This window comes from Hyperolius riggenbachi, chromosome 3 (assembly GCF_040937935.1).
Source record: "Hyperolius riggenbachi isolate aHypRig1 chromosome 3, aHypRig1.pri, whole genome shotgun sequence".
In the NCBI taxonomy this organism is placed as follows: domain Eukaryota; kingdom Metazoa; phylum Chordata; class Amphibia; order Anura; family Hyperoliidae; genus Hyperolius; species Hyperolius riggenbachi.
The window spans coordinates 246,873,147-246,899,215 of NC_090648.1; the positions used below are offsets into that span (position 1 = coordinate 246,873,147).

The following is a 26,069-nucleotide window of genomic DNA, read 5'->3' on the forward strand; positions in this document are numbered from 1 at the left end:
ATGTTTGCTATAGCCACACACAGGTTTTATGACCTCTTATTATTCATTAGAAAAAAATATGCTGCAGTCCAATATGGGTGGATAGTGATTTAAAGCACTTGATTACAATCCCCTACAGTGAAAAACCAGAGGAAAAGGAACACAAACCAGTTCTAAGTAGGCTGAGTACTTTATATTCTTCATGCTACATTTCACTTCAGGTGTAATTTAAAATTAGGTAGTTAAAATGTACCTTTCTGAGCTTATTGACTTAAAGTAAATCTGAAGCGAAAATAAACTTATGAGGTAAGGGGAGTTGATGCACTATATAGCAGTTATACTGCAGTGCACAGCAGTATTACCTTTAATATTGGCAGCTAGTACCGTCATGCTATCGGCGTGATTTGCAGTTCTTGAGTAACACGACTATTGCCACAGTAATGCACGGCAGTATTAATGCTATATGGTGCATCAACCCCAATAAATTGTATGTGTATTACAAATAATAAATAGAACAATAGTAGCAAAGAAAAGAGTCCCATATTTCTATTTTCAGTTGTATGGCTTTCTTTATGATCAGACTATCATGGTTGCAGTTTAGAATCCACACTCTGTATTTTAAGCTGTAAAACAAAGCAGAAGTAATGACCCTTTCAATTTCCCTGCAGTAAAAGCTTTTCTAAAGCTGTCTCTTGCTATTTCTTGACTGCTTAACTATTTCTGCCACCCAGACGTGAAGCTCCCGTCCGGGCGGCTGCTCTGCTGCGGTGCCGCGCTTCGGCGCGCTCCTGCGCCCCCGCCCCCCCCCCCCCGCTGTGTCCCCCGGTAGCCCTGGGATCAGTGAACGGGAACATGGTTCCTGATCACCGATCCGTGTCCCCCGCAGAAAAACTGAAGCGCTATCACAAGAGGCTTCAGTGTTTCTGCCCGTCAAAATTTCCGCATCCCCCTTGTGCTTCCGCTTAGCGAGAAGCACGAGGAGGGGAAAAAACATTGAAGGTGGCCATCTTGTGGCCAAATAGTAAAACTACATCTGCATATTTTTTACATTACAATTTACACATATAATAACATTAAAAATTAACTGTTTATTTCCTAAACCAAAATATTACCCAAATAAATTTTTAATGGAAAAAAAAATTACAATTAAAAAAAAAAAAGACATAAATAGTTACCTAAGGGTCTGAACTTTTTAAATATGCATTTGAAGGGGGTATACTACGAACATTTTTTAAATTATAAGCTTGTAAATAGTGATGGATGCAAAATGGAAAAAATGCACCTTTATTTCCAAATAAAATATTGGCACCATACATTGTGATAGGCACAACATTTAAATGGTGTCATAACCGAGACAAACGGGCAAATAAAATACATAGGTTTTAATTATGGTAGTGTGGATTATTTTAAAGCTATAATGGCCAAAAAACTGAGAAATAATGATTTTTTTTCCATTTTTTCTTATTAATCCTGTTAAAATGCATTTATAAAAAAATAATTCTTAGCAAAATGTACCACCCAAAGAAAGCTTAATTAGTGGCGGAAAAAACAAGATATAGATCAATACATTGTGATAAGTAGTGATAAAGTTATTAGCGAATGAATGGGAGGTGAAAATTGCTCTGATGCATAAGGTGAAAAATCCCTGCGGGCTGAAATGGTTAAGCAGGACTGAGTTCAGAGAAACTCTTTTGCATAGATAACAACTTTTTTTTAACTCTTCCTCTACTGGAAAACAACATGAGACTCAATTCTTTGCCACTAATGTTCTATTTATTTTCCTTACTACACATTCAAGTCATTATCTCTTAAGTTTATTTTTGATTCAGATTTGCTTTAACCTCCCTGGCGGTTTATTAAAATCCGCCAGGGGGCAGCAAATACGTTTTTTAAAAAAAAATAAATTTCTTTTTCATGTAGCGAGACAATGTCTCGCTACATGATAGCCGCTGCCGAGCGGCATCCCCCCAGCCCCTCCGATCGCCTTCGGCGATCAGAGATCAAGAGATCCCGTTCAAAGAACGGGATCTCTTGGAGGGCTTCCCCCGTCGCCATGGCGACGGGGCGGGATGACGTCATCGACGTCGTGACGTCAAAGGGGAATCCGATCCACCCCACGGCGCTTCCTGGCACTGATTGGCCAGGCAGCGCACGGGGTCTGGGGGGGGGGGGGGGCGGCTGCGGCGACGCGTATAGCGGCGGATCGGCGGGTAGCGGCGGCGATCGGAGGTTACACGCAGCTAGCAAAGTGCTAGCTGCGTGTAACAAAAAAAAAAATTATGCAAATCGGCCCAGCGGGGCCTGAGCGGTGCCTCCCGGCGGCATAGCCCGAACTCAGTTCGGGCTTACCGCCAGGGAGGTTAAAGGATACTTCTTTGTTGTCCACCGCATAAAAATACTTGGATCAATAAGGTTTTTTTCTGTTTATGCCTCTGTAGAGAGTTATGAAGGTGCAGATATAAGGAAAAGTGAAAAATAGCAGTTGCTGTGGCTGCCTATGTATAGAAGCATCCAGTCAATCCCATGGATGCCTCCCCACCATTCTAAGGACATTCTAGCAGGTAACTGGGCCATAAACAATCATGGACTCACTCAGTGGTGAGAAGCAGAGAGCATTCAGAAGAATCCACAGTCTTGAAGTCATTGCAAGGTCAAGTGAAAAAAAAAAATAGTCCAAGCAAGAGCCATATCATATTTATGTGCAGACATTCATGCTGGTGGGCATAGTATTTGATGATGATGCAGCGGCCTGTGAACAGAACATGCTAAAAAAGTATTGCTATCTGCTTACCTCTTAGAAATTTGGCTACATGATGTTGGCCACATGGCGCAATGTTGTTGTTCTAGCTATACTGTGGTGATATGTAACATTCACATATTCCTTTTTATACCTGCTTCAATGTAACTTATTTACAGCATAAAATGGGAAACAAATTTATTTGACATGCGTTGTGAACAGATATGATTAAAATGACATAGAAATGCTCCTTGTAGAACAACACGTTATGCTACAAATTGCCGTAATACCGGTAAACAAATCAATGATCCATGCAGATCCGTAAGTGGCACTGCCTGCCTAATCCATCATGTATTCAATAGAAGATCATTTGTATGTCACTCAGCAAGCAAAGATTATAAAATGGCATTTGTTTGCATTTAAATTATTTTGCAATGAGTGTGGAGTTTGCCCAGGAGCTGTAACATAAACCTACCGGAATTCTCTTTTTAACCAGTTCCATAAATTCTCTTAACCATCCTATTCAAAATTAAAGCACCACCTTCAGTTTCATGCCATTTTGAAAACCAATAAAAGCCAGTTGGAATAAAAAAATGTCGACACTCGCCCAACATTTTTAGTACTTGTATGTTATTAGACCTGTGCTCTTAGCAAGCATATAGTTTATGCTGTTATACAAACGATACAGCTGTAGTGTATGTTTAATGATGTAAAAAGAAATGGATAAGATTTAAATGATGCATGATTTAAAAATGCATTGATAGATAACTTTTATTTCAAATGAAAACCCCTTTACTTATTATGATTAATTCTTAATGATGCTGTACATTATATACGCCCAATATTGGGTGTTGTGATACCCTTGATGGGACCCTGTAGCTTCCTATAAAGTGGCTTGCAAAAGTATTCGCCCCCCTTGGAAGTTTTCCACATTTTGTCATATTACTGCCACAAACATGAATCAATTTTATTGGAATTCCAGGTGAAAGACCAACACAAAGTGGTGTACACGTGAGAAGTGGAACGAAAATCATACATGATTCCAAACATTTTTTACAAATCAATAACTACAAAGTGTAGTGTGCAGTCAGTTGCCCATAGACATTGCCTGATGAGTGCTAATGACTAAATAGAGTGCACCTGTATGTAATCTAATGTCAGTACAAATACAGCTGCTCTGTGATGGCCTCAGAGGTTGTCTAAGAGAATCTTGGGAGCAACAACACCATGAAGTCCAAAGAACACACCAGACAGGTCAGGGATAAAGATATTGAGACATTTAAAGCAGGTTTAGGTTACAAAAAGATTTCCAAAGCCTTGAACATCCCGCTGAGCACTGTTCAAGCGATCATTCAGAAATGGAAGGAGTATGGCACAACTGTAAACCTACCAAGACAAGGACGTCCACCTAAACTCACAGGCCGAACAAGGAGAGTGCAAATCAGAAATGCAGTCAAGAGGCCCATGGTGACTCTGGACGAGCTGCAGAGATCTACAGCTCAGGTGGGGGAATCTGTCCATAGGACAACTATTAGTCGTGCACTGCACAAAGTTGGCTCTTATGGAAGAGTGACAAGAAGAAAGCCATTGTTAACAGAAAAGCATAAGAAGTCTCGTTTGCAGTTTGCCACAAGGCATGTGGGGGACACAGCAAACATGTGGAAGAAGGTGCTCTGGTCAGATGAGACCAAAATGGAACTTTTTGGCCAAAATGCTAAACGCTATGTGTGGCAGAAAACTAACACTGCACATCACTCTGAACACACCATCCCAACTGTCAAATATAGTGGTGGCAGCATCATGCTCTGGGGTTGCTTCTCTTCAGCAGGGACAGGGAAGCTGGTCAAAGTTGATAGGAAGATGGATGGAGCCAAATGCAGGCCAATCTTGGAAGAAAACCTCTTGGAGTCTGCAAAAGACTTGAGACTGGGGCGGAGGTTCACCTTACAGCAGGACAACGACCCTAAACATAAAGCCAGGGCAACAATGGAATGGTTTAAAAGAAAACATATCCGTGTGTTAGAATGGCCCAGTCAAAGTCCAGATCTAAATCCAATCTAGAATCTGTGGCAAGATCTGAAAACTGTTGTTCACAAACGCTGTCCATCTAATCTTACTGAGCTGAGCTGATTTGCAAAGAAGAATGGGCAAGGATTTCAGTCTCTAGATGTGCAAAGCTGGTAGAGACATACCCTAAAAGACTGGCAGCTGTAATTGCAGCAAAAGGTGGTTCTACAAAGTATTGACTCAGGGGGCTGAATAATTACGCACACCCCACTTTGCAGTTATTTATTTGTAAAAAATAATGTTTGGAATCATGTATGATTTTCGTTCCACTTCTCAAGTGTACACCTCTTTGTATTGGTCTTTCACGTGGAATTCCAATAAAATTGATTCACGTTTGTGGCAGTAATGTGACAAAATGTGGAAAACTTCAAGGGGGCCGAATACTTTTGCAAGCCACTGTATAGCTGCACATGTTTGCACATAATAATGTCTCTGTTAGTGTTCTAATTTTTTTACCCTTGAAAGCTGATTCACTATATCTGTAAATATGTGTTTCCGCCCCATTTACCTAGGCTGAAATGACTGTGTATTGCCAACCCTAAATGTTGTGTTATTCATGTTCAGCATGCTGCCAATTACCACAATTCCAAAAATTAGAGCACTTTCTGTTGCCCCTCATTAACATCCAGGTTCGCCTGAATTTAAAAAGTGTTGATCAGTCTGATCTTTACTTTACAAGTTGCCAAATTACCTTCTTTGCACAGATAGGGGTGAATGCCCCTGGCTTCAATAGTGAGACGGTTGTTTAGTAAAACACTTGGTTGCCAGTTTATGGAGAATTGTCAGTTTTAAATGTGGTGATTTGTGCCCACAATGCAAATCACTGGCTGCAGATCACCATTTTTCTCTTGGCATCAGTGTGATCACCAACGCTAATCCAAGACTCCATTTAAGTGAATGGAGCTTTGGATACTAACGGTAGGTGTTCATAAATATAATGCTGCTTTCTGGCGATCTACTAATGATCACCACGTTTATTAAGTGGGGACAGTTCGCTCCACAAAATTGATCACTTTCAGGGATCCTCACTCATCTGCAACAACTTCACGGATCAATGCATTTGTAGCGATCAACCTGGTGTTTACTTTGTAGGTCACCAAATGCTGTTACCCCGTTCAGTGGTGGTGAGTTACAGTGGCTTAAATGGTGAACATGGTGAATGGTAAGAAACACTTGGTCTCCAGTTTGTGGAGGATCGCCAGGTTTAAGCCATGTACACACGCTAGATGAAACTTGGCTGAGGCAGGCTGCAGAATAGGGACGTGTCTGTAAAGTGTTAGCCCTGCAATGTTGTAAAGGGATCAGGTACCTGTCGGGCAACATGCCTCGTACTTACGTATGTAAAAAATATATAATTCACAGCTGCAGTTAGCCAAGGAAGGTAATGCCATTGTCCAACATTTAAAAAAAAATCAGCTGATTCCCACTTTAATGTTCAGCCTTAGACAATGAATACATTCTCCTTTTTTAACTACAGGTCTGTGGTCCAGCTTTAAAATGCTTGAATCATCACACAATCATACAGCATTGACCACGCTAATTCAGAATGGCAGTTTGCAGTTAACGCTTGTTAGGCATCAATTAGTTGAATTGTCTTTTCAATACCTATTGGGGTTACTCATTGAGAGTGGAGAAGGGAATATTGATAAACAAAATGCAGACGTTCAGGCGAAGCAATAGCAGGATTTCATGCTAATGTAGGCAGATCAGTGAAACCTGGTCTGTGATTGCTTGCTATTGGGTAGTACCTTTGAAATTCTCATGTGGCTTGATTGTTTAAAGACAACTATTGTGAAAAAGTGTAAAATGTAACCTATATACATACATATAAATGTAATTTTTTTCCCCTGAGTAAAAAGAACTATATATTACTATTTTTCCTATGTCACATTCACTTACAGTAGGTATTGAAAATCTGACAGATCTGTCAGGTTTTAGACTTGCCCATCTCCTCATGGGCGATTCTTAGGGTTTTCTTTCTTTGCTAAAGCACTTACTGAACTGTAGTTGCTCAATCCAACTGCCAAAATAGTGTGCAATTGGGTAGGGAAGCTGGCTTACATCTCTGCTCCACTACAGAAAGTACTTTTGCAAAGAATAAAGAATCCCTCATGAGTAAATGATCAAGTCCAAAATCTGGTAAAAAGGTCATTTATGGTGCATTTTACTCTGGGAGAAATGTACATTGTATATGTATGTACTTTAAATGTTACAATTTGTTCGTAACAGTAGTCCTTTACGTTTAATACGCATGTAGGGTGCTTATCTGAGTTGCTGTTATGTGAATAATTCTTGATGGTGTATAACTGAGGCAGTACTTTGATAGAGGAAGGCCGGCAATGTGAAGAGACCTTGAAGTGACCAAGCAGCTTGACAAATACATGTCTTGGACACCCCGCAGCCGTGGACATGTATTCAGTGGATAAATTAAATATTTATCATGAGCTCTACTTAGTAATACAGAAGCCATATCACATTTGACATAGTGCTGCTGCCAGTACCATGATAAACTCCAGCTGTACCAGAGAGAACAGGGACACAATGTTTTTTACATGGAGAAAAACAACTTCTAGCTAATCTCTGTTTAGTTAGGTTACTTCAGGCCTTGGACACACAAGCTAATATTCACTCCCAATCAACAGTTGATCAATCACAGATCAGGAAATCGGTCAGAATTGACATCTGGCTGCCTACATGTCAGCTCCTGTGAACAACAAGCCATTACTGTGGATACAGGATTCATTTAGCTTTTACTTTTATAAGAATAAGGGTGATAGATGTGTTTTTTTCTTTGACTTTATTACTCTTGTAAGGACTGTTTTCTGTTTCAAAACACAAATGCATGCAAATACTTGCGGTGTTATTATAGTGTGCTTTCAGATCCCGATTCACTGGAAAAGCAGGGGCAAAGTGCACCAAAATGCAGCAAGCTGCTTTAACTAAAAAGCACAGAAACGTGTAGTGAAGCAGTGGAAGTAGGACACCATCATTTACATAGTTCTGCCAGTGTTCGTGGTATATGCAAAAAGTTCCAAAATATCCAAAAAGTGGATTGAAGTGCATGTAGTCCAAAACAGTCCTAAAGGCTTATTTCAATCTGGATAGTTATCTTTAGTCAGATGAGAGTTACAAGTTTGTAAATTCTAAAAGAGGAATGGCCTTTTTATATTGCACTCCACCAATGCATTCATTTTACTGTATTCATGCGTACTGTGACTTTTTTCTCATGCAAAGTTGACCCTTGTGTTCATACTAAGAAAAGATGAATGCTTGTTGGTTCTTGGAGTGTGTGTATGTTGTAGAATGTGAGTAATGTGGGTTGTGTATTGAAGAGCCACAAGTAACAGTAAAACTAGCATTCCTTACCCTGTGTGTGGTTTTTCTTTGTACATAGGGGAGCCTTCTCAGAAGTCGTGTTAGCTGAAGAGAAGAAGACTGGGAAACTTTTTGCAGTGAAGTGTATCCCGAAGAAAGCTCTGAAGGGGAAGGAGAGCAGTATAGAGAATGAAATTGCCGTGCTGAAAAAGTAAGTGCCATTCATGTTAAGGAGCATAATGTAAAGATGCTTAGTGGAATATAGCGCCTCTGTATGGCAGGGGTTGACATACCCCATTTATCCAATTACTGCATCTGTAGGGGAAACACACATCCAAAATCTGAACACTCCTCAATTAGCATTCATAAGATTCAATGTTATACTGAAGCAATAATGTTGTGGGTAGGTCTGCTTTATGAAAGCAGGACTCCAGATACCAAATTTATATAAACTTTTTAAAAGAGACCTTTCTTAAATGAGTCCTGAGTTTTAGGGGAAAAAAGTTAAAATCCCAGCTAATATACCCCTTATTTATGAAGTTCTTAGATGGAAAGTCTATGTCTGAACTGATCTCCTATATAGTGAATACTAGACTGATGCAGGAGGCGCCCAAAAATATATAGATTGGTAAATTTGTATAAAATTATAACTCAAGAGTTGGTATTAGTAAAAAAAAAATTCCAATTTATTTTCCAATTTATTTAAAACAAGAACATATAGTGTACAGCGATGACGCGTTTCTCGGCGTAAGCCGCTTCCTCAGGTGAAGTACGTGCCGGCCCGATAGGGGTAGACAATCTGAGGCGCATGATCTGACGTACTTTCTATACCCTACTTCGTGGGGTCTCGCTTCGCAAAATGAATTTTTAGGAGGAGCGACCGGTACTTCTTGGATAAAGACCGAGTGGGGACGGTTACTCCCCACAGGCTCAGACGAGTGGTTGCCTCCAGTAGCAACCCACCTTTGCGAGTATATTTTCATCATTAGATTTATCTGACACTCCAAACTATATTAGACCAGAGTGGGATCCCGGTCTCCGTGTGTCTTCTTTTCATCAGCAATAACCTCCTATATAGTGAGCTGGGTCTATTCTACACCTACGAAGGCCTCGATTCATAAAAGTGTGTGCGGTTAATGAAATCCGTGCGGGAAAACTCAGCGCACGGTATTTCACACTTCTGGGTGGTCATTCATAAAATGTTGTCAGTTGCGATAACAGAGCGGAGATCTCCCGCTCTAGGCTGGCGGAAGGCATGCAGAAACATAGGAAGCTGCCGGAGTCCCTCCGTGCGCTGCTCTCCTTGCTGCTGCTTGGGAGGTCTGTCCCATTCACTTGCACGTATTCCGCATGGTCATCGCTACATCCCGAGGTAGCGGTAATCCCCGGCCGCATACCGCGTGCGGTAATTTTTATGATTGGGCATTTTGTTACTTTTATTAACATAATCACCGCACAAGGCGGTGATTTGTCGCTCTGCTCGGGAATGTCTGCTTTTCATGCGGAAACAGCCTTTATGAATACACATTTTGCTTAGTTGTCGGTAAAGTCATCTGTTTTCAGCATTTCCGCATGCGGGAATGCTTTATGAATCGAGGCCTAAGTGGCTGAATAAGCTCTATTCTGTATGTGTGGCTGCCCTTAAGCTGATATTCTCTTTACAACATCATCAATACAAATTTAGGTTTCGAGATACTTTTTAAACGATTTGTGCTTTTCTATCTAACAAAAAGTTTGATACTTACTTGGGTAGAGGGAGGCCTAGGCTTCCTATGAACCGCCCTGCCCCCTATTACTCTTCTTGGACCCTCTGAACATATCCAACAAGAGATTGTCAGATATGTTCTTGTGGGAGTGCTTCCCTGAGTGAATGAACCATACTACACTCATCCATGAGCAGCTCCTTGCTACTGTGCAGGGGCGGCCGTACTTGTGCAGGTTCAGAATGGCCGCACTCATTCACGAAGTAGAGCGGGGCTGCAAACACAGGAAGCTGCTGGACTATCCAGAGGCTTTCTTCTGCCTATGTAAGTATATAACTTTTTGTCTGTCAAAGACTACAGATTTACTCTAAAGTAATGAAGTTCGTGTAAATTTTGCTCCACCCTTGACCACACCCACATTCTGGTGCTTGACCTCGCCCACTTATGGGCACAAGGCACAGGGTGCCCAAAAATGCCCCGGAAAATTTTGAATCCTAGCAACACCCCTCCTGATTCACATTGCTGAAAAATGCACAGAAGCACGCTAGTGCACTCAGGCATTAGGACTGAAATGTAAGACCTTTGTGTAAGGTGTGGAAGGCTTACTTTTCTTTCTTTTATTGCTGTCTTTGGCACTATTGAGGAGATCCTCCTCACTTTCCTCAGTTGGTTAGGATTACATGGACAAGAGGTGAGAAGTAAATCTTTCCATGGGGTAAGTAGCATCAATAAAAGCTTGACAGAGTACATAAACCATTTCCGCGCTATTTAAATTTAGCAAATGTTTTGGGAGGGCATCCAGTTTAATGGATTACTGCACAAATAACTTTCATTAGTCTGTTTAATCTGATCTGCTACAAGATAATTTTAGATTGACTGGACAGCTAAAAATACACTGTTAAAAAAAAAGTGTATGTGGGTTGTTTTGCCTGATAATGTATTTATAATTCTGTTCTGCGGGTAATTTGGTTGATACTTTTCTGCCAGACCGTGATGCCAGCCATATGGCAAATAATATTGCCAGTTTCAGTTTGTTTCACTTGTCTATCGCCTGGGTGATAGTGGAGTCATGTGATTTTCCTGATTCACTGCCCAATGAACAGATAGGCAAGAAACTGCAAAGCTGAAATAATGTTGTCAGAGGTTAGGCAGGTGAAGCTGTTCCCATGTTTGTCTTTGTACTGTTTATTCTGTTGTTTGCATGCATTCAACTTTAAGTGTGTCCCAATGGATATAAATGCACATCAATAAAGATAGCAGAGTCAAAACAAAGCTGCCGTTTTTTCAAATGAAAGTACAATGATCTTTCAGTTTTACTGTATCAGGAATCGGTAAATGTCTCTTGTATAAGACTCCCTATGCTGCAAAGCTGCTTTTGCTGGCTTCTTTCTTAGGAACCAAGCTGTTTTCATCTAGTTTGGTGAGCCAGCACACATATGCTTAAGTGGATTTATGCAGAAACTGAAAACAAGTGCCTATCTGATATGATGTGAGTGCTTATGTAAATATCTTGTTCCAGAATCTCCCAACACAGCAGATGCTAAACCATGATTCGAGTGCAACTATACGTGACTTTTTTTTCGTTCTTGCAATATCAGATTTGATGAGAACTTATGTTTTACAAGACATGGCCATCTTATTCATTTAGATAGCATGAATATTCTGCTATTAATGAGCAGCTTTTATATTTGGAGGCCTAATGTGTTTTCATACAAACTTGCTAGCATATTAAATGACATCCCTGTAGATTGCTGCCTGCGTAAAGAGCAGTTGAATTTCAAAATTATAGCTACCTGTATGGAAGAGTGCTTTTCAGATTTTAGCCTGGGGAACACTGGAGGAGCTGGGGCACAAAGGGCCTGGACCTGCCCATTGTAGATGATTTGTGTCGTTCACCAACAAATTAAGTATTTACAAAGGCTTATGCCTGATGCAGGATGGGACTAGCCCCCAGGGCAACCTTTGCTCCACCCTCACTCCATCTGGCTATGCTGTAGTTCTGCCTTCCACTTGGCTGGACATGCCCTCATACCTCTGTGTAGCACTGCCCATCGCTGGCACATATGCAGAGAGTGTCTTCCTACCACACCTTGGCTGCATTTTCCAGAGGACTGCTTGAAGTTCAGGGAGAGGATTAAAGTTGTAGGCTAAGTGCCTCCCCCAAACAGGCAGCTAGCTCTCACTCTGCCTCCCTTCAGAACGCTCAATTAACCATTGCTGATCTCCCCAGTACCCTCAGTAACGTTCAGTGTTTCCCTCCAGACCTCAGTAATCCCCTTTCTCTAACCCTGTGACCCGGACATCAGTAATCTCTTTTTCTCTAACCCGGCACCAATGACAGCGTACGAGAGGAATCGGCGTGGGAGACTTGGGCGCAGGATACAGCCGGTATAAGTCCCGGTCGTGTTGAATACTATTCCCCCTCCAGGCCGCCATGGATGGTGGGTAATGAAATAATTTGGCTTCCAGCAATTGCTGGAGGCCAAATTATTGTGTTTTAAAAGTAACTTCAGCTCCGTCTTCTGAAGGCGTCGAAGTTACTCCCTGGGCGCCCAAGTCTCCTGCGTGGGATTCACTGTGTTCGCTATGACGCAGGTACCACGGTCACAGTCACTAGTAAGCATGAGCTCCTAGGGCCAACAATCCATCCACAACTTCTCTTCTACAGTGGCGCAACCATTGGAAAGCAGATCCAAAACCACGGGGGAGGGGGCAGACTTCTTCCTTCTCTCCTCTACAGGAATCCAGATTCACCAGAATGGCCTTGGTGGTGATCCTTGGATTCTTTATCACCTCTCTCAATATCCTCCTGGCCAGCACAGGTGTCACTTTTGGCTTCCAACCACATCCTATGAGATTTTGCACAGTGCAGAACATCTTGTATTTTTAATAATACTTTGCACTGTAGCCACTGGAACTGGAAAAATTTAGAAATAGCCTTGTAGCCCTTTCCTCACTTTTGAGCAACCACAATGAGCAGCTGCAGGTCCTTACTGAGCTCCTTGGTCTTAGCCATGACTGTCCGCAAACCAACTGCAGAGAGCTGCTGTTTTTCACCTGTTAAATTGATTAAAACAGCTGTTCCCAAATAATCAGGGTAATTAGGATGCTTTAGAACAGCTTGGGCTATTTGGAATGGCATATAGCTTTGGATTTTCCCACAGACAGTGACAGTTTGTGAAGGGTATGAATCATTTTGAATTGGACACTTTTTTGCCTAAAATTTAAATAAAAACTGAGAATTTTTTTTCTACAATAATGCCTCTTGTACATAGTCTTATTATTTTTTGGGAAACACCTATGTCATTTCCCATCAAAAAAGTACTTGCTGGTTAAATAAAAGTAACTTTAAGTGAAAATTTGCCTGGGGTGTGAATAATTATGGGCAGCACTGTACCTCTTCCAGCATTGGGTCCTGATGCACTACAGCTGCAGCCACTAGGTCTCAGTTCACTTTAACTTGTGCAAATTGACAGTATTTGTGGGATCCCCAAGAGCAAAGTTTGAAAAACCAATAGTTATATCTTTATAGGCTTGTTTCATATTTGGCCATTGCAGGAATATGACTGCATGCATTTTTCCAGAAAGCTCAATAGATTGCCATTCATTTGATGAATGTGAATGGGACACACCTTTGTTTCGGAGTGGCAGTGGATTTTGCAATGTGCAGCACATCTATCACAATGGGCATGGTACTGCTCCAGCGCAGTGTGAATCCTCCAGAGAGTGCAGATTCAGAATATGCCCTTTTTTTGACTGGCCTTCATTAGAGATCCTTGCTCTTTAATGAATAGCAGTACACTACTTGCTGTAATGTGACCTGAGGGGAACAATTCTGCCTACATTCTTCTATTTCTTATTCAAATCAGCTATTTCTTCTTTTGTCATTTCTGTGTCTCTGATGACATTGTAATTTGGGGACCTCTATGTAGTACTTGATGAAGGTTTTCAGTGAAACGCCTTTGAAAAGTAGAGCTTTCCATGCTTATTGTTCACCACAAGACAAAAGGCAAAACCATGACATTAATTAATATAATCCCCACATTTTCCTCATCTGACAGTCCTCCTGGCAGCAGCTTTCAGTTTTTGCTTTACTGAACAATGAATTTCCAGCCATTTGTGCAGCATTACTTTGTTTTCAGATCATTTGTAGGTTCTGGGCTGAAATTGTCTTAAGTGAGTTCACTGCATATTCTTTTGAAATATCATTAATAGAGATGAGTGAAGGGTACAAACTGCTTTTTTGTTCATTTTTTTGAGAAACTCCTTTTGTCCTTTTAACAGACCAATGGGAATCCTCATTAGTCAAAAGACCAATAGAGGGCACTAAAGGGGATTTATAAATGTCCAGAACTGGGTATTGGTTCCACACATGCTGTGTAGTTCTTTGGTAGTCGGGGCAGGGATCATTGTGTGTGGCGTTCTCTGTTTGCTGCATATCGAAAAGGTTATGGTGTTGGATCATTTCCGAGGATACTGTCGTGGGAATAATGAAAGGTAAGTATTTAAGCTTAATTAAGATTAATAAAAAAATATTTCTTGTGGTTGTCTTTTAAGTGCATTTTAACTCTTTCTGGAAATGGGTAAGGGTTATGTCAGCACCCCTAGACTCATTTCACGTGGTGAGGGGTGAGAACCTTGGGTCCCCTTCTTAAAGGGGACTTCCAGATGCCACCATAAACCCCTCCCAGGGCATTGATGACCTCACCTGCTCCTGGGGACTAGAGGTGGGAAACAGCCCCATGTATTGGACCAGGACTATGGGGAAGAGGGGGAGGCTTTGCCACCCCTCTCTTTCAGAGCCTCCCATACCAAGGACTATAAGGGCTGGTATAGCTTAGGGTGCGGAGCCCCACATGGTCCAGGCTCTGCATTCTGGCTAGCCCAGCCTGCATGGGTGAGAAGGGGTTACAGAGGCTCGGCGGGGGAACCCCCACTTATTTTTTTTTTTTTAAAGGAGTTATTTCGCGAAAAAAGTAGGCAGTTAAAAAATGTGACAGATGACAGGTTTTGGGCCAGTCCATCTGTTTAAGGGGGATTCTCAGGGCTTTCTTTGTTTTCAACAGCATTTCCTGAACAACAGTTTAACTGCCAAAATAGCAAGATACCAGCCGGCCTCTCTAATCACTTGCACACTATTATGTCAGTTAGATTTTGCAACTGTTGTTCAGGAAATGCTGTTGAAAACAAAGAAAGCCCTGAGAATCCCCCTTAAAAAGATGGATTGGCCCAAAACCTGTCATCTGTCACATTTTTTAACTGCCTACTTTTTTCACGAAAGAACCCCTTTAAGTAACCTTTTTAATGGTTAAATCGGAGCTAAATTTGCCTGGGATCCTTATACAACTATATTGCCGCTCTACAGCGATCCCTGGCCAAAGTCTTGCAAGCTGCACCAGGGTTTCCAGGTGATCATTACGCACATATGCTCATCTATCATTTGGCAGACGTTTAACCAAAAGTAGATATAGGCAAGTTTGCCATGTATGATATTGTATATGGTATTTTGAATTATATAGACTATTCTGGAGACAATCCTCTGTGAGTAATGTATAAAGTTGATTGGTAGAAGTTTTTTTTCAAATTTTATTTGAATTTTCACTTTGTCCAACAATGCCAATAAGTCATTTAAGGAGATACAGCGAATGTTTTACAAAATAAATAGATCTTCTCCACTATAATGACACAGCGGAAAAGATGGAAAATGTTTAATCTTCTTTTTACAATGCATCACACTGGCCAGACAAGAAGAGCATCCTTAAACAAAACACATTTAACCCTCTTTCCCTCCCTAACCTCCCCCCACCCCTGTCATCTCTGGTTTCTCTATTTTTGAAAAATCAAGCTCTTATGTCACCTGTAATTTCCCTAACGTACTCATCAAATGCTCTGTTAAGTACCACTTTGTGTCTTTAAAAGGGGGCACTATCTCAATTATTTCTCTTTTAGAGAAAGACCTCAGAATAAACGGTCTCCAGGTTTTTGTTCTTTGTTAAGAATTTTTTAGTTTTTTTATCTTTGTGTGTTAGTGCTTCCAACCTGTCTATTCTGAGGAGTTGAATGAGTTCTTCCTTAACATCCCACACCGTAGGAGCACTAGGATAAATCCATTTGTTAAAAATCACCTTACGGGCGGCCATTATTATTAGATGCGCAAGTTTAGATATAGTAACATCAGTTGCCGAGGGGGTCCCCGAGGAGGAGGCATTTGGTGGAGTATAATAGAATAGCATCAATAGCGGATTAATTTCTGGTTTGATTTTACAGACTGTGTCCACATAGTGTGTAACTTTAATCCTTGTAGAAGTTTTAATGATGTAAGTACCACAGCTCACTTTGTAAAAAATCATACAGCGTTTTGTTCAGTGTAGTAGGCATCATTTCATCTTTTATGTCCTATATCCATAGTTCCATTAAAGAGAGATTCTTATGTGGTATAGGCTGGCTCAGCACTAAATATAAATAGATTCCTCAGTCTTGTCAAGGAGAATCATTACATAGCATTTGAAACACAACTTTGTCTCAGCATCAATGTTTGGTTTTAAAATAAACCTAAGGAAAACAACTGTTTCAAATGCAATCTTAAAAATTGAACCCTTACACTAAAAAATAAAAATATTAGACTTAGTTCTATGTTATTTTTACCTTAACCTTCCTGGCGGTTCTTTAATTCTGCCAAACAGAGAGGTAGCTACATGAAACAACACTAGAGGGCGCATGTGTCCCTCTAGTACAGCCTTTCTCAACCTTTCTACCATGGAGGAACCCTGCAAATAACTTTTGGATCTCAAGGAACCCCTGCAAACAATTTTTTGGTCTCGAACCCCTGCATTTATTTTGCAGGAGGCATGGTCTTTAAAAGTATGTGTGGCTGTTTATTTCACTTCCCCCATTACACTGCCACTCATCATACCATCTCCTGATGCTCCAATTTAGTGCTTCTTGTTACAGTACTACCTATTATAATGTGCTCTATTATACTTCCCCCACAATGGGGGAAAATGCCAAGGAACCCCTGCAGAGTCCCCTGGGGAACCCTGGTTGAGAAAGCCTGCTCTAGTACGATCGTCGCCGGCATCAATAGCAAACAGGGGAATGCGTATATAATGCGTTCCCCTGTTTGGCTTTTCCTGTCGCCATGGCGATGATCGGAATGACGTCATGGACGTCAGCCGATGTCCTGATGTCAGACGCCTCCGATCCAGCCCATATCGCTGCCTGGAAGTCATTGGTCCGGGCAGCGCAGGGCTCTGGCGGGGGGGGGGGGGGGCGCCGCTGCGTGTGGACAGCTAGCAAAGTGCTAGCTGCGCGTACAGCACTTTAAATTAAGCAAATCGCCCCACCAGGGGCTGAGATATCCTCTGCGGCGGCCTCCTGGCCGCAATAGCAGCATAGGGGGCGATATACAGGCTGGGAACGCAAAGAATCACTCACGTTCCCATGCCCCTCGGCCGGTGACGGCCAAACTGGAAGTGTTCGCCGGCGGGTCCTGGGCCATCGGAGCGGAGCTGCGAGGGCACCGATCGTCTGCAGGGGGCTGAGGGAAGCCCCAGGTGAGTTAATCTCATTTTTTTTTTAACTTTAGGTTATCTTTAAGTCTCACATAATAAAATATTTCTATAAAAAATAAATCACTCAAAAATTCTGCAGTTTTTCAAGACTTCTTATACAATGAGAAAGTTAGATGGCTCGTGTCAATAAAGGTTGCTGGATTATCTATACTGCGTAACACTGCCCAGGAAGCTAAACTAGTGCAGAATAAAGCGGCTCCAAAGAAATAAATAAGCCCATGTAAACTCTGCAACCAATATAATTGGTGGCTATAATCGTAGTCAGAAACTGGCAAAGGTCAGAGACGGGCAGTGTAGAACACTAGAGCAGGCGGAGTTCAATTGTAAATGTGAAAATAGGCCAAGATCTGGGCAGGTAGTAATCAGGATATCCAAAAGGATCAGATCAAGAGTAGTCAGAGAAGCCGGGGTCAGAAATGAATCAGGATCAGGGTTGGTTTAACAAACTGAAGAGGGTCTAGCCAGACAACTAGCTGACACCAGGTACCTGCACTTGAGGAAGGGTAGGGGCTACCTTTTTTATAAGCAAGCAAGCAAGGGCCGTTTTGGTATGTAAATTTGTATGCAGCATATGGGTCTACGCTGACATCAAACTTGCAAGCCTGGCACCGGGTTTCATGTACATGCACATTTCTTCAAACTGTATACATGGAATTAAGGCGCCGGGAAATTTGGATGCAGAGTAAAGCCGAGAAACTACTCATCGTGCTCCTGCAAAAGTCCCGGTGTTAATTACTATTCCCCCTCCAGGCCACCGTGGACTCGGGTAAGCCGTAATTCGCTTTTATAGTAATTTGGGATCCGTCTTTTGAGAGTGCCCAGATTACTGTCTGACCTCTGCTATAGCCGTAATTCACATTAGGGCCTATGGCTGCACATCGTGCGCACACATTTCCTGAGCTGATTTTGCCTGACTCATTACAAACCTTGGGCATTAAGCCCACAGCCAGCAGCCCGCGCGCGTACACTCGGACTCTTTTGTAGGATTGAGGACAGGTACTGTGGCAGGATCGATACCAGGTGAGCCTGGCAATTACAGTTAACTTTATTGACCAGTAATATGAAGTGCTCAGATCATGATCAAAACACCCACCACAAAAATGTATTTCTTTGTTAAAGAATTCTGTTTTCTCGTTGCGTTGGAGCAGTATAGTGAAAGGGACACAGTAATAACAAGTACAGAGAGCAGTTGGTGACACAGCATTTAACTCATTTACAGCAAAGGAAACGGGACTTGTTCAACACAGCAGCTTCAATAAGCACAGATCAAAAAGGTTCCATTTTTTAGAAATGGGATTTTAACCTTTGATACTAAATCAAATAGCTATATCCTGAGCTGCTTTCTTTTTTTCTTTTTTTTTTTTGATTCTGCTTTGATATAAGAATCTACTAGAAAATAAATAAAATTGCCGTGTTGAAATGCTATTTGCCTTTCTGCCATGCTGTTTTTTGGCTTCAGTAATATAAATTGGTGACACACAGCTGTCATGCAACCAGGAAAGTCACTGTGAAATCAAACATCTGATCTGTATGCTCATTCTAGGGCAATGACTCCAAACATTTTAAAGTAAAAAAAAATTTTGTTGAGAAAAAAAGCAATCCTATCTGGTTTAGCTCTATATATTACAAAGATTATCATCAAACATATTACTTGTCCTGTGCATATTAACATTACTGAAGTGTCTTCCTAACAGGTAATGCTAAATGGAAGTGCCAGTTTTTTTGCAACGACTTGATTAATCTCAGGTTTGCGACAAGATAAACACCAGTTTGTCCTGACCACAAGAAGTCCATGTTCACATCAGTGCTGGCAATTTGATTGTTGTTCTAGGAACAGCCCTGCAAAAATAGCACTTAAGCGAAGGGCAACCCGGCATAAAGGTTGTTGGCAGCCTAGCCAAGAGAAGCACTGGGCAGATCCCTGCTGTCATGAGGAGGAGGGGCCCCAGAGTAGTGTTCTGGCAGAGCTTCATACTTTACTTGTTTCCATCTGCAGGACAGGTCCTCCACATTCCTCTGTCCAGTGTAGCTGCCATTCAGCCTATAACCTTGCTGCTCTCAATCAGGCCACATGCAGTTTCAAGAGCCCCAAGACTGTGTGGCTAGACTGAACAGAGTAGTGAGGAGGACCTGTCGCACTAGCAGAAGCAGGTAAAGTATAAAGCTTTGCTGCTAAACTACTCTACAAAATCTGTGGGCAGGGAAGGGTAGTTTGAGAGCTGCACACATGAGAAGGGGGTTGGCACCTAGGGTTTTTTAATCACCCCCACACAGGCGTACCGATGGGGGGGGGGGTGCAGCCTGCAGAATGTTGCTGGGGGGCCATAGTTTTTCAGAATAAGGCCATATTTTAGAGGACATTTCCTGAACTGCAGACTAACAAACATCATAGGTTTTAAATAAGGAAATACTCTGATTCTCTATTCGCTCGGTTGTTTGTCTGTACCATAATTTTGTTTGGATAAGTCTTACACTGACTTGTTGCTTTCTGCCAATGTTATAGATGATCCTGGTTTCCTTTCACCTCAGGAGATGCTTGACATGGCATCTCATTGTATCCAGCACTTTGTTACACCCCTAAAGGATAACCGAGGCAAAGCGCTTGCGCACTGTGGCTGACCCAGAAGCAGCTTCTGATTGTTCTTAAGAGAGAATGGAGGGGGACAGGGATAACCGGGGGGAGCCATGGGCGTGAGGACTGCTCCCTATACATGCCTCCTCCTCCCGTTCTAACAATCTTCTTCATCTAGGTTATCCTTTAAGTGTGCAAGGTATTGGAAGTGAACACACAAAGGTAGAAGAAGCACCATAACACCACTAGGCAGAATATGGGCAGGAAAGGTAGCACACAAGAACTTACTTAATACTACCAAGCACAAGGAAACACAGGACAAGGGGAGAACTTTATTGGGACAGAGACTAATCAGGTGGGACTACAAATCACAGCAACCCATTGACTGCCAGTGTAACAGAGTGGCCAACTGGCCACTGACTAATCATAAATTGGTCAGTTCCCTTCTGGTTGCTAGTGGCACCACTAGAGGGAATAAGATGGATGTGTGGCCATTTGCTTTTTGTAGCTTTTTTTGCATAACCTCTACTTACAACTTCTCTAATGTATCTTCATTTGGAACAGATCCCAATGAATTCAGTATACGAGACAAGAAATTATTCAGCACTCTCAGCACATAGGATGGTTGGGAAAAATGTTTGCTCTGTAAGCAGTGGTGTCTATGTTTAATGTCACAAACACATCAGTATGATATCATTTATTACAAAATTCTTATGACCGTGATATTAGAAATGTAAAGATGTTATATCAGTATCATTTGGACAGTAAGCTGATTTGTGCAGGTCCTCAGCTTGTGTCATTTTATACTGGCTGGCCTCAATTCAATAGTCCCCTTTCCTCCATATAAAGTCCCACACTTTATGCCAGGGCTTGTTTTAATAAAAATGATTAATATTAGTAAAAATGAAAATCTAAAAATATGTTGCAAGGAAGCCTTTCTGGTTCAAACTATCAGCACAAGTTATGACTTGGTTGAAAATGATTGGCCATGCTTTTCTGACCTCTGTCTTCCAGGTTTTACTCCATATGCCATTCTACTGTAAAATATACTCCAGTTACTTTGAGCCCCACTACACAGATGCAGACAATGTGACTCGCTGATAATCACCAGTTGCATTAATTTTCTGCTGTAATCCTATGGCTTTTCAATTGCCAAACAGGGAAATCTAAACCTTGTTATGCTAACAAGTTCCTGTTTATTTTTACTGAAAATATGGCTCAGAATATTATTTCATTGACATTGGAGCATAACTGATCTGCTTCTTTTCCGCTGCCTGCTGTTATGTAAGCAGCTTAATGAAAATACAAATCCTGTTCAATATAATTTTGTCCCTGTTAAAAAAAAATCAACTTTTTTCCTGAACGTGAAAGCAATCTTTTCTGCAAAGTCCAGAACCTCCGTTAAATCTATTTTAAGAACATACATCAACTTAAAACAATTAGCATCCACATGAGACTGCAGAATAAGCCAATTAATGTCTGCAGAGAACTCATGTACACCTGGGAAACAAGTCAAGTGAATACATTCAGACCAGAGTGAGCATTAGAGTTAAATAATAGCAACGCTGCTGGTTGAAAGAAAACAATTGTGTTCAAGAGAACCTGTCAGCTACAAACAGAGCCAGCTATTTTGTGTTGCACGATCTACAACAATACAATCATACCATGCTGTAATTTATGAAAAAGGAAAATTGTATATCAGTTTCACCATGATCTGTAGTTTAGGTTTTGTTTGTTCTCAAAAAGTTACATTCAGTTTGTTAATTCAGTCATTATTATTAATGTACATCATGTCCCATGGTGCTGTAAAAAGTAATATGAGGTGCGTAATACAAAGATATTTTATTATTGATGTCTATTTATATTATCACCCATAGACTACATTCTAGAGAGGTAATTTAATTTGTCAAGATGGGTTCAACTTATTTTCAGTGAGAGCAGTGTTAGGGCTCGTTTCCACTATAGCGAATCCGCATGCGTTGTCCGCATGCGGATTCGCACAGCATATACAAGTGGATGGGCCTGTTTCCACTTGTGCGTTGTGCGGAGCGTTTTTGTGTGCGGGGAAAATCTGCATGGCAGACCCCTCAGAATTCGCCTGCATGTGGAATGCAGGCGAATCGCACACAATGTATTTAATAGGGAAATTGCATGCGTTTTCCCCATGCGTTTTTTGCCGCGATTTCGCATAGGTACCCATGTTAATTCACACAGGCAGTGACCTGGTTAAAATCGCATACTTACTACCCTATGCGAAATCGCGGCAAAAAACGCACGCGGAGTCGAACTCGCATGTGATTTTGCCTGCGGTGATTCGCCGGCGATTCCGCAACGCAATCGTGGAAACGGGCCCTAAAGCAGGCTTCACGTCTTGCAATATAACTCTATAATTTCCTAATCCAAACAACCACATCTATTTAGTATTGGAGCCTACCTAACCTAACCAAAATCTTCAAATTATATTCAGTCTGTTAATTTTTCTATTATATTATTGTTGGTAAGATTGCAACCAGATTTGCAAGGTATGTGGCCTGACCAGAGCTCTGTACCCAAGCTTAATTGCCATCATTAGAAACACATTCTTTTAGTTTTTTTATGTGGTCAGGCTCATCATAAAGGGCTTGGTAGTAGTCTTTTTTTATCCTGATCATTCCATTTTCAGGATCTGGTTTATGATTTCTTGCTGCTTAGGTCTTCTAGTTGACAATCAGTTGGACTTATTCACTTGGAAGTACTTTTTGGAATTAGTCCACATGATTGCTTTTTCAGTTCTGTCCAATATGGCATATCTATCTTGACTTTCCAAATCTGAGAAATTTCTTTGATTGAGAACAAATTGTACAGCAAATTGTAGCAGCTCAGGCATTCAAAAGATGTTGCTGAAGTAAGAGCCTTCTTCCACCCTTGAGGAATTATGGGTGAGAAAAAGTCTTGCAGTACATTTTCATTTACTATATTTTATAAAAGGGTAACAGAATAAAGGCTGAGAAGCAACCTGTGAAAGTTATGGTTTAGTGACTAGAACAATGCACACGCTGCATATCCTGGATTGCCCCAGAGAATTTAGTGTTTTTGAACTCAGTGACTGGATAATTTTTTTAATGTGTTGTGTGCTATGCCTAATAATTTCCACTCTGGCCGCCGTCTTGTGTATTCCTTAAAAAGCTTATGAAATGTGCTCCCTATGGGAATCCAACAAGTGGCACTTTATTTCCCAAGCATTTCATCACATTTATTTACACATAAATAACTTAGTCACATCTTCGCATCTGTTCAGTGCTTCTGAATAAAATAACTATCCAAGCTAGATTCACAGTGATTTCTGATAGCATGTCTTCCATTTCTTGGGGAAAGAATAAGAAGTTGTCATTCAGTTTTCTATTTCTCCAAAAATGAGTAGGCAGTTTCATTTCTTTAATCTTCTAGGTTGTAAGTTTATAAGGACAAGGCTCTTAAAGGGACCCTGAACAGGTTATAAAAACAGAATTTACACTTACTTGGGGCTTCCTCCAGCCCCCCGCAGGCTGCGAGGTCCCCCTGCATCCTCCTGCCTCCTTCCCTGGTCCCGGCTCCGGTTATACAATAACTTTGGCATGAAGTCCTCAGGTCTGATTCCTGCTGCAGACGATTGTGCCATCATGTCGGCCGGCTACACGCTATCACGCCGGCCGGCATGAGAGTACTGCACATGCACGGTTCTCTAAGATTGACCCTGAACAGATCGAATCTGTTCAGGGTCCCTTTAAAGTTAATCTGAAGTGAAAAAAAACCCCAAAAACTGAATACTGTATTTTTTGTACTATTAGACTCACTTTTTTCCCCCCAAAAGTGGGGGGAAAAATTCACTGCATCTTATAGTCCAAATACAGGGAGTTCCTGACTTGTGAATGCTTGCCAATACAAACCTTCATCCCGCCGCAATGCCGGGGACCCCTTGTACTGTGCCTATGCAGAGGAGGACACAGGGAGACAAACTGACGAAAAAGGGGGACACAAAGGGGTATAGAGGAGGACAGAGGCGCACACAGGAGGACACAAGGGGGACAGTGGAGGACACAGGGAAACACAAGAGGTACATGGATGTACTTCACCATAGATGCACCAGGTTTAGTATATATTTTTTCCCCTGCTTTTTTTCCTCTAAATTTAGGTGGGTCTTATGGTCAGAAGCATCTTATAGTCTGAAAAATGCGGTACTTACCTCATTAGAGGAAAGCTTCTGGATGCTCCAGAGACTTTCACAATCCTCCACAACTCTGCATAGCTTAACAGCCTAGGTAAAGGATTGTTAATGCAAAATGATTGTTGGTTAAGCATCACACCCACTGATTGTATTGCGATAGGTGGGGAAAAGGCTAATAAGTACAGTGGGGTGCGAAAGTTTGGGCAATTTTGTTAATCGTCATTATTTTCCTGTATAAATCGTTGGTTGTTACAACAAAAAATGTTGGTTAAATATATCATATAGGAGACACACACAGTGATTGAGAAGTGAAATTGAGTTTATTGGATTTACAGAAAGTGTGCAATAATTGTTTAAACAAAATTAGGCAGGTACATAAATTTGGGCACCACAAAAAAGAAATGAAATCAACATTTAGTAGATTCTCCTTTTGCAGAAATTACAGCCGCTAAACGCTTCCTGTAGGTTCCAATGAGAGTCTGAATTCTGGTTGAAGGTATTTTGGACCATAACTCTGTGTTTTTTTTTTTTTTAAATCAGCTTTTATTAAAACATTAAAGCAGAAAAATGGAACAAAAACAATTTTTGATGCAGCAATGGGTCACCAACCAGCACAAGATACAAATTACAGATATTAGCAATGAAAAAAAAAACTCAATGCATAAATTACAGCATTAGAATGTGCAGAACAATAAACTTACCAAGCACCCAGATACTTAGTAAATTATTGCAACCTTCACATTAAAATACAAGGACTTAAAGGGAAGGTTCAGGGTGGCTCTTAAAAAAATAAAAATGCCCATCCACTTACCTGGGGCTTCCTCCAGCCGTGGGCAGCCAGGACGTGCCCTCGGCGCCGCTCCGCAGGCTCCCGGTCCCCTCCGGTGGCCGACCCGACCTGGCCAGGCCGGCTGCCAGGTCGGGCTCTTCTGCGTTTCAAAATGCGCCTCACGGGGGCGCGCTGACGTCATCAGACGTCCTCCGGGCTGTACTGCGCAGGCGCAGCACTACTGCGCCTGCGCAGTACAGCCCGGAGGACGTCCAATGACGTCAGCGCGCCCCCGTGAGGCGCATTTTGAAACGCAGAAGAGCCCGACCTGGCAGCCGGCCTGGCCAGGTCGGGTCGGCCACCGGAGGGGACCGGGAGCCTGCGGAGCGGCGCCGAGGGCACGTCCTGGCTGCCCACGGCTGGAGGAAGCCCCAGGTAAGTGGATGGGCATTTTTATTTTTTTAAGAGCCACCCTGAACCTTCCCTTTAAGATGTGGGACCAAATAATCTGTTACGAATCAGCTCAAAGTCAGCCAACCCAGGTGTATCAAGCCATGAACCCCAAATGTTTTCAAATTTATGAGGAGCATCTCTGTGGGTGTAAATTAATTTTTCCATTTTTAGGTAGTTATTCATCTGTAAAAGCCAATCCTCAATTGTAGGAGGTGATGGCTGTTTCCACATGAATAAAATTAGTTTTCTAGCTTGGAACAGCGCTCTTTGAATCAATAGCTGAATATGGTCTGCCACATTTGTTCCAGATACCAAGCCCAGGACACAGCTCTGAGCCTTTCTTGGAATGTTAGAGCCCGTTACCACATCTAGAGTATCGAACACTCCTTTCCAATATCTATGTAGTTTAGTACATTTCCATAGCATATGAAGTAAGTCACCATGGTCCCTACAACATCTAGCACAAATAGGATCTGAGCGCAAACCTATGTCATATAATCTCTTAGGAGTCAAACAGTTCATGTGTATAATATTTAATTGTGACAGCTTTTGAGTTGCATTTGTAGAAATCAAAGGAACTGACTGAAGGATATCTCTCCAATCCTCTTCACTTAAATCTCCCAGATCCTTTCTCCACCCAGCCAAACATTTAAGTGGAAATTTCTTAAGAAAAAAGGACAATACAAAAGCATAACAGGATGATATGAACCCACTTCTGGA

At 41.7% G+C, this 26,069-nt stretch overlaps 1 protein-coding gene across 1 annotated transcript in view; it reads left to right on the plus strand.

The window, feature by feature from the left end:
* Nucleotides 1-26,069, plus strand: part of LOC137563529 (calcium/calmodulin-dependent protein kinase type 1D) — a 420,545-nt gene that overhangs the window by 182,309 nt on the left and 212,167 nt on the right. Inside the window, exon 2 of the mRNA XM_068276106.1 lies at nucleotides 8,178-8,309. Coding sequence (XP_068132207.1) covers nucleotides 8,178-8,309 — 132 coding nt within the window. The remainder of the gene's footprint in view (nucleotides 1-8,177; nucleotides 8,310-26,069) is intronic.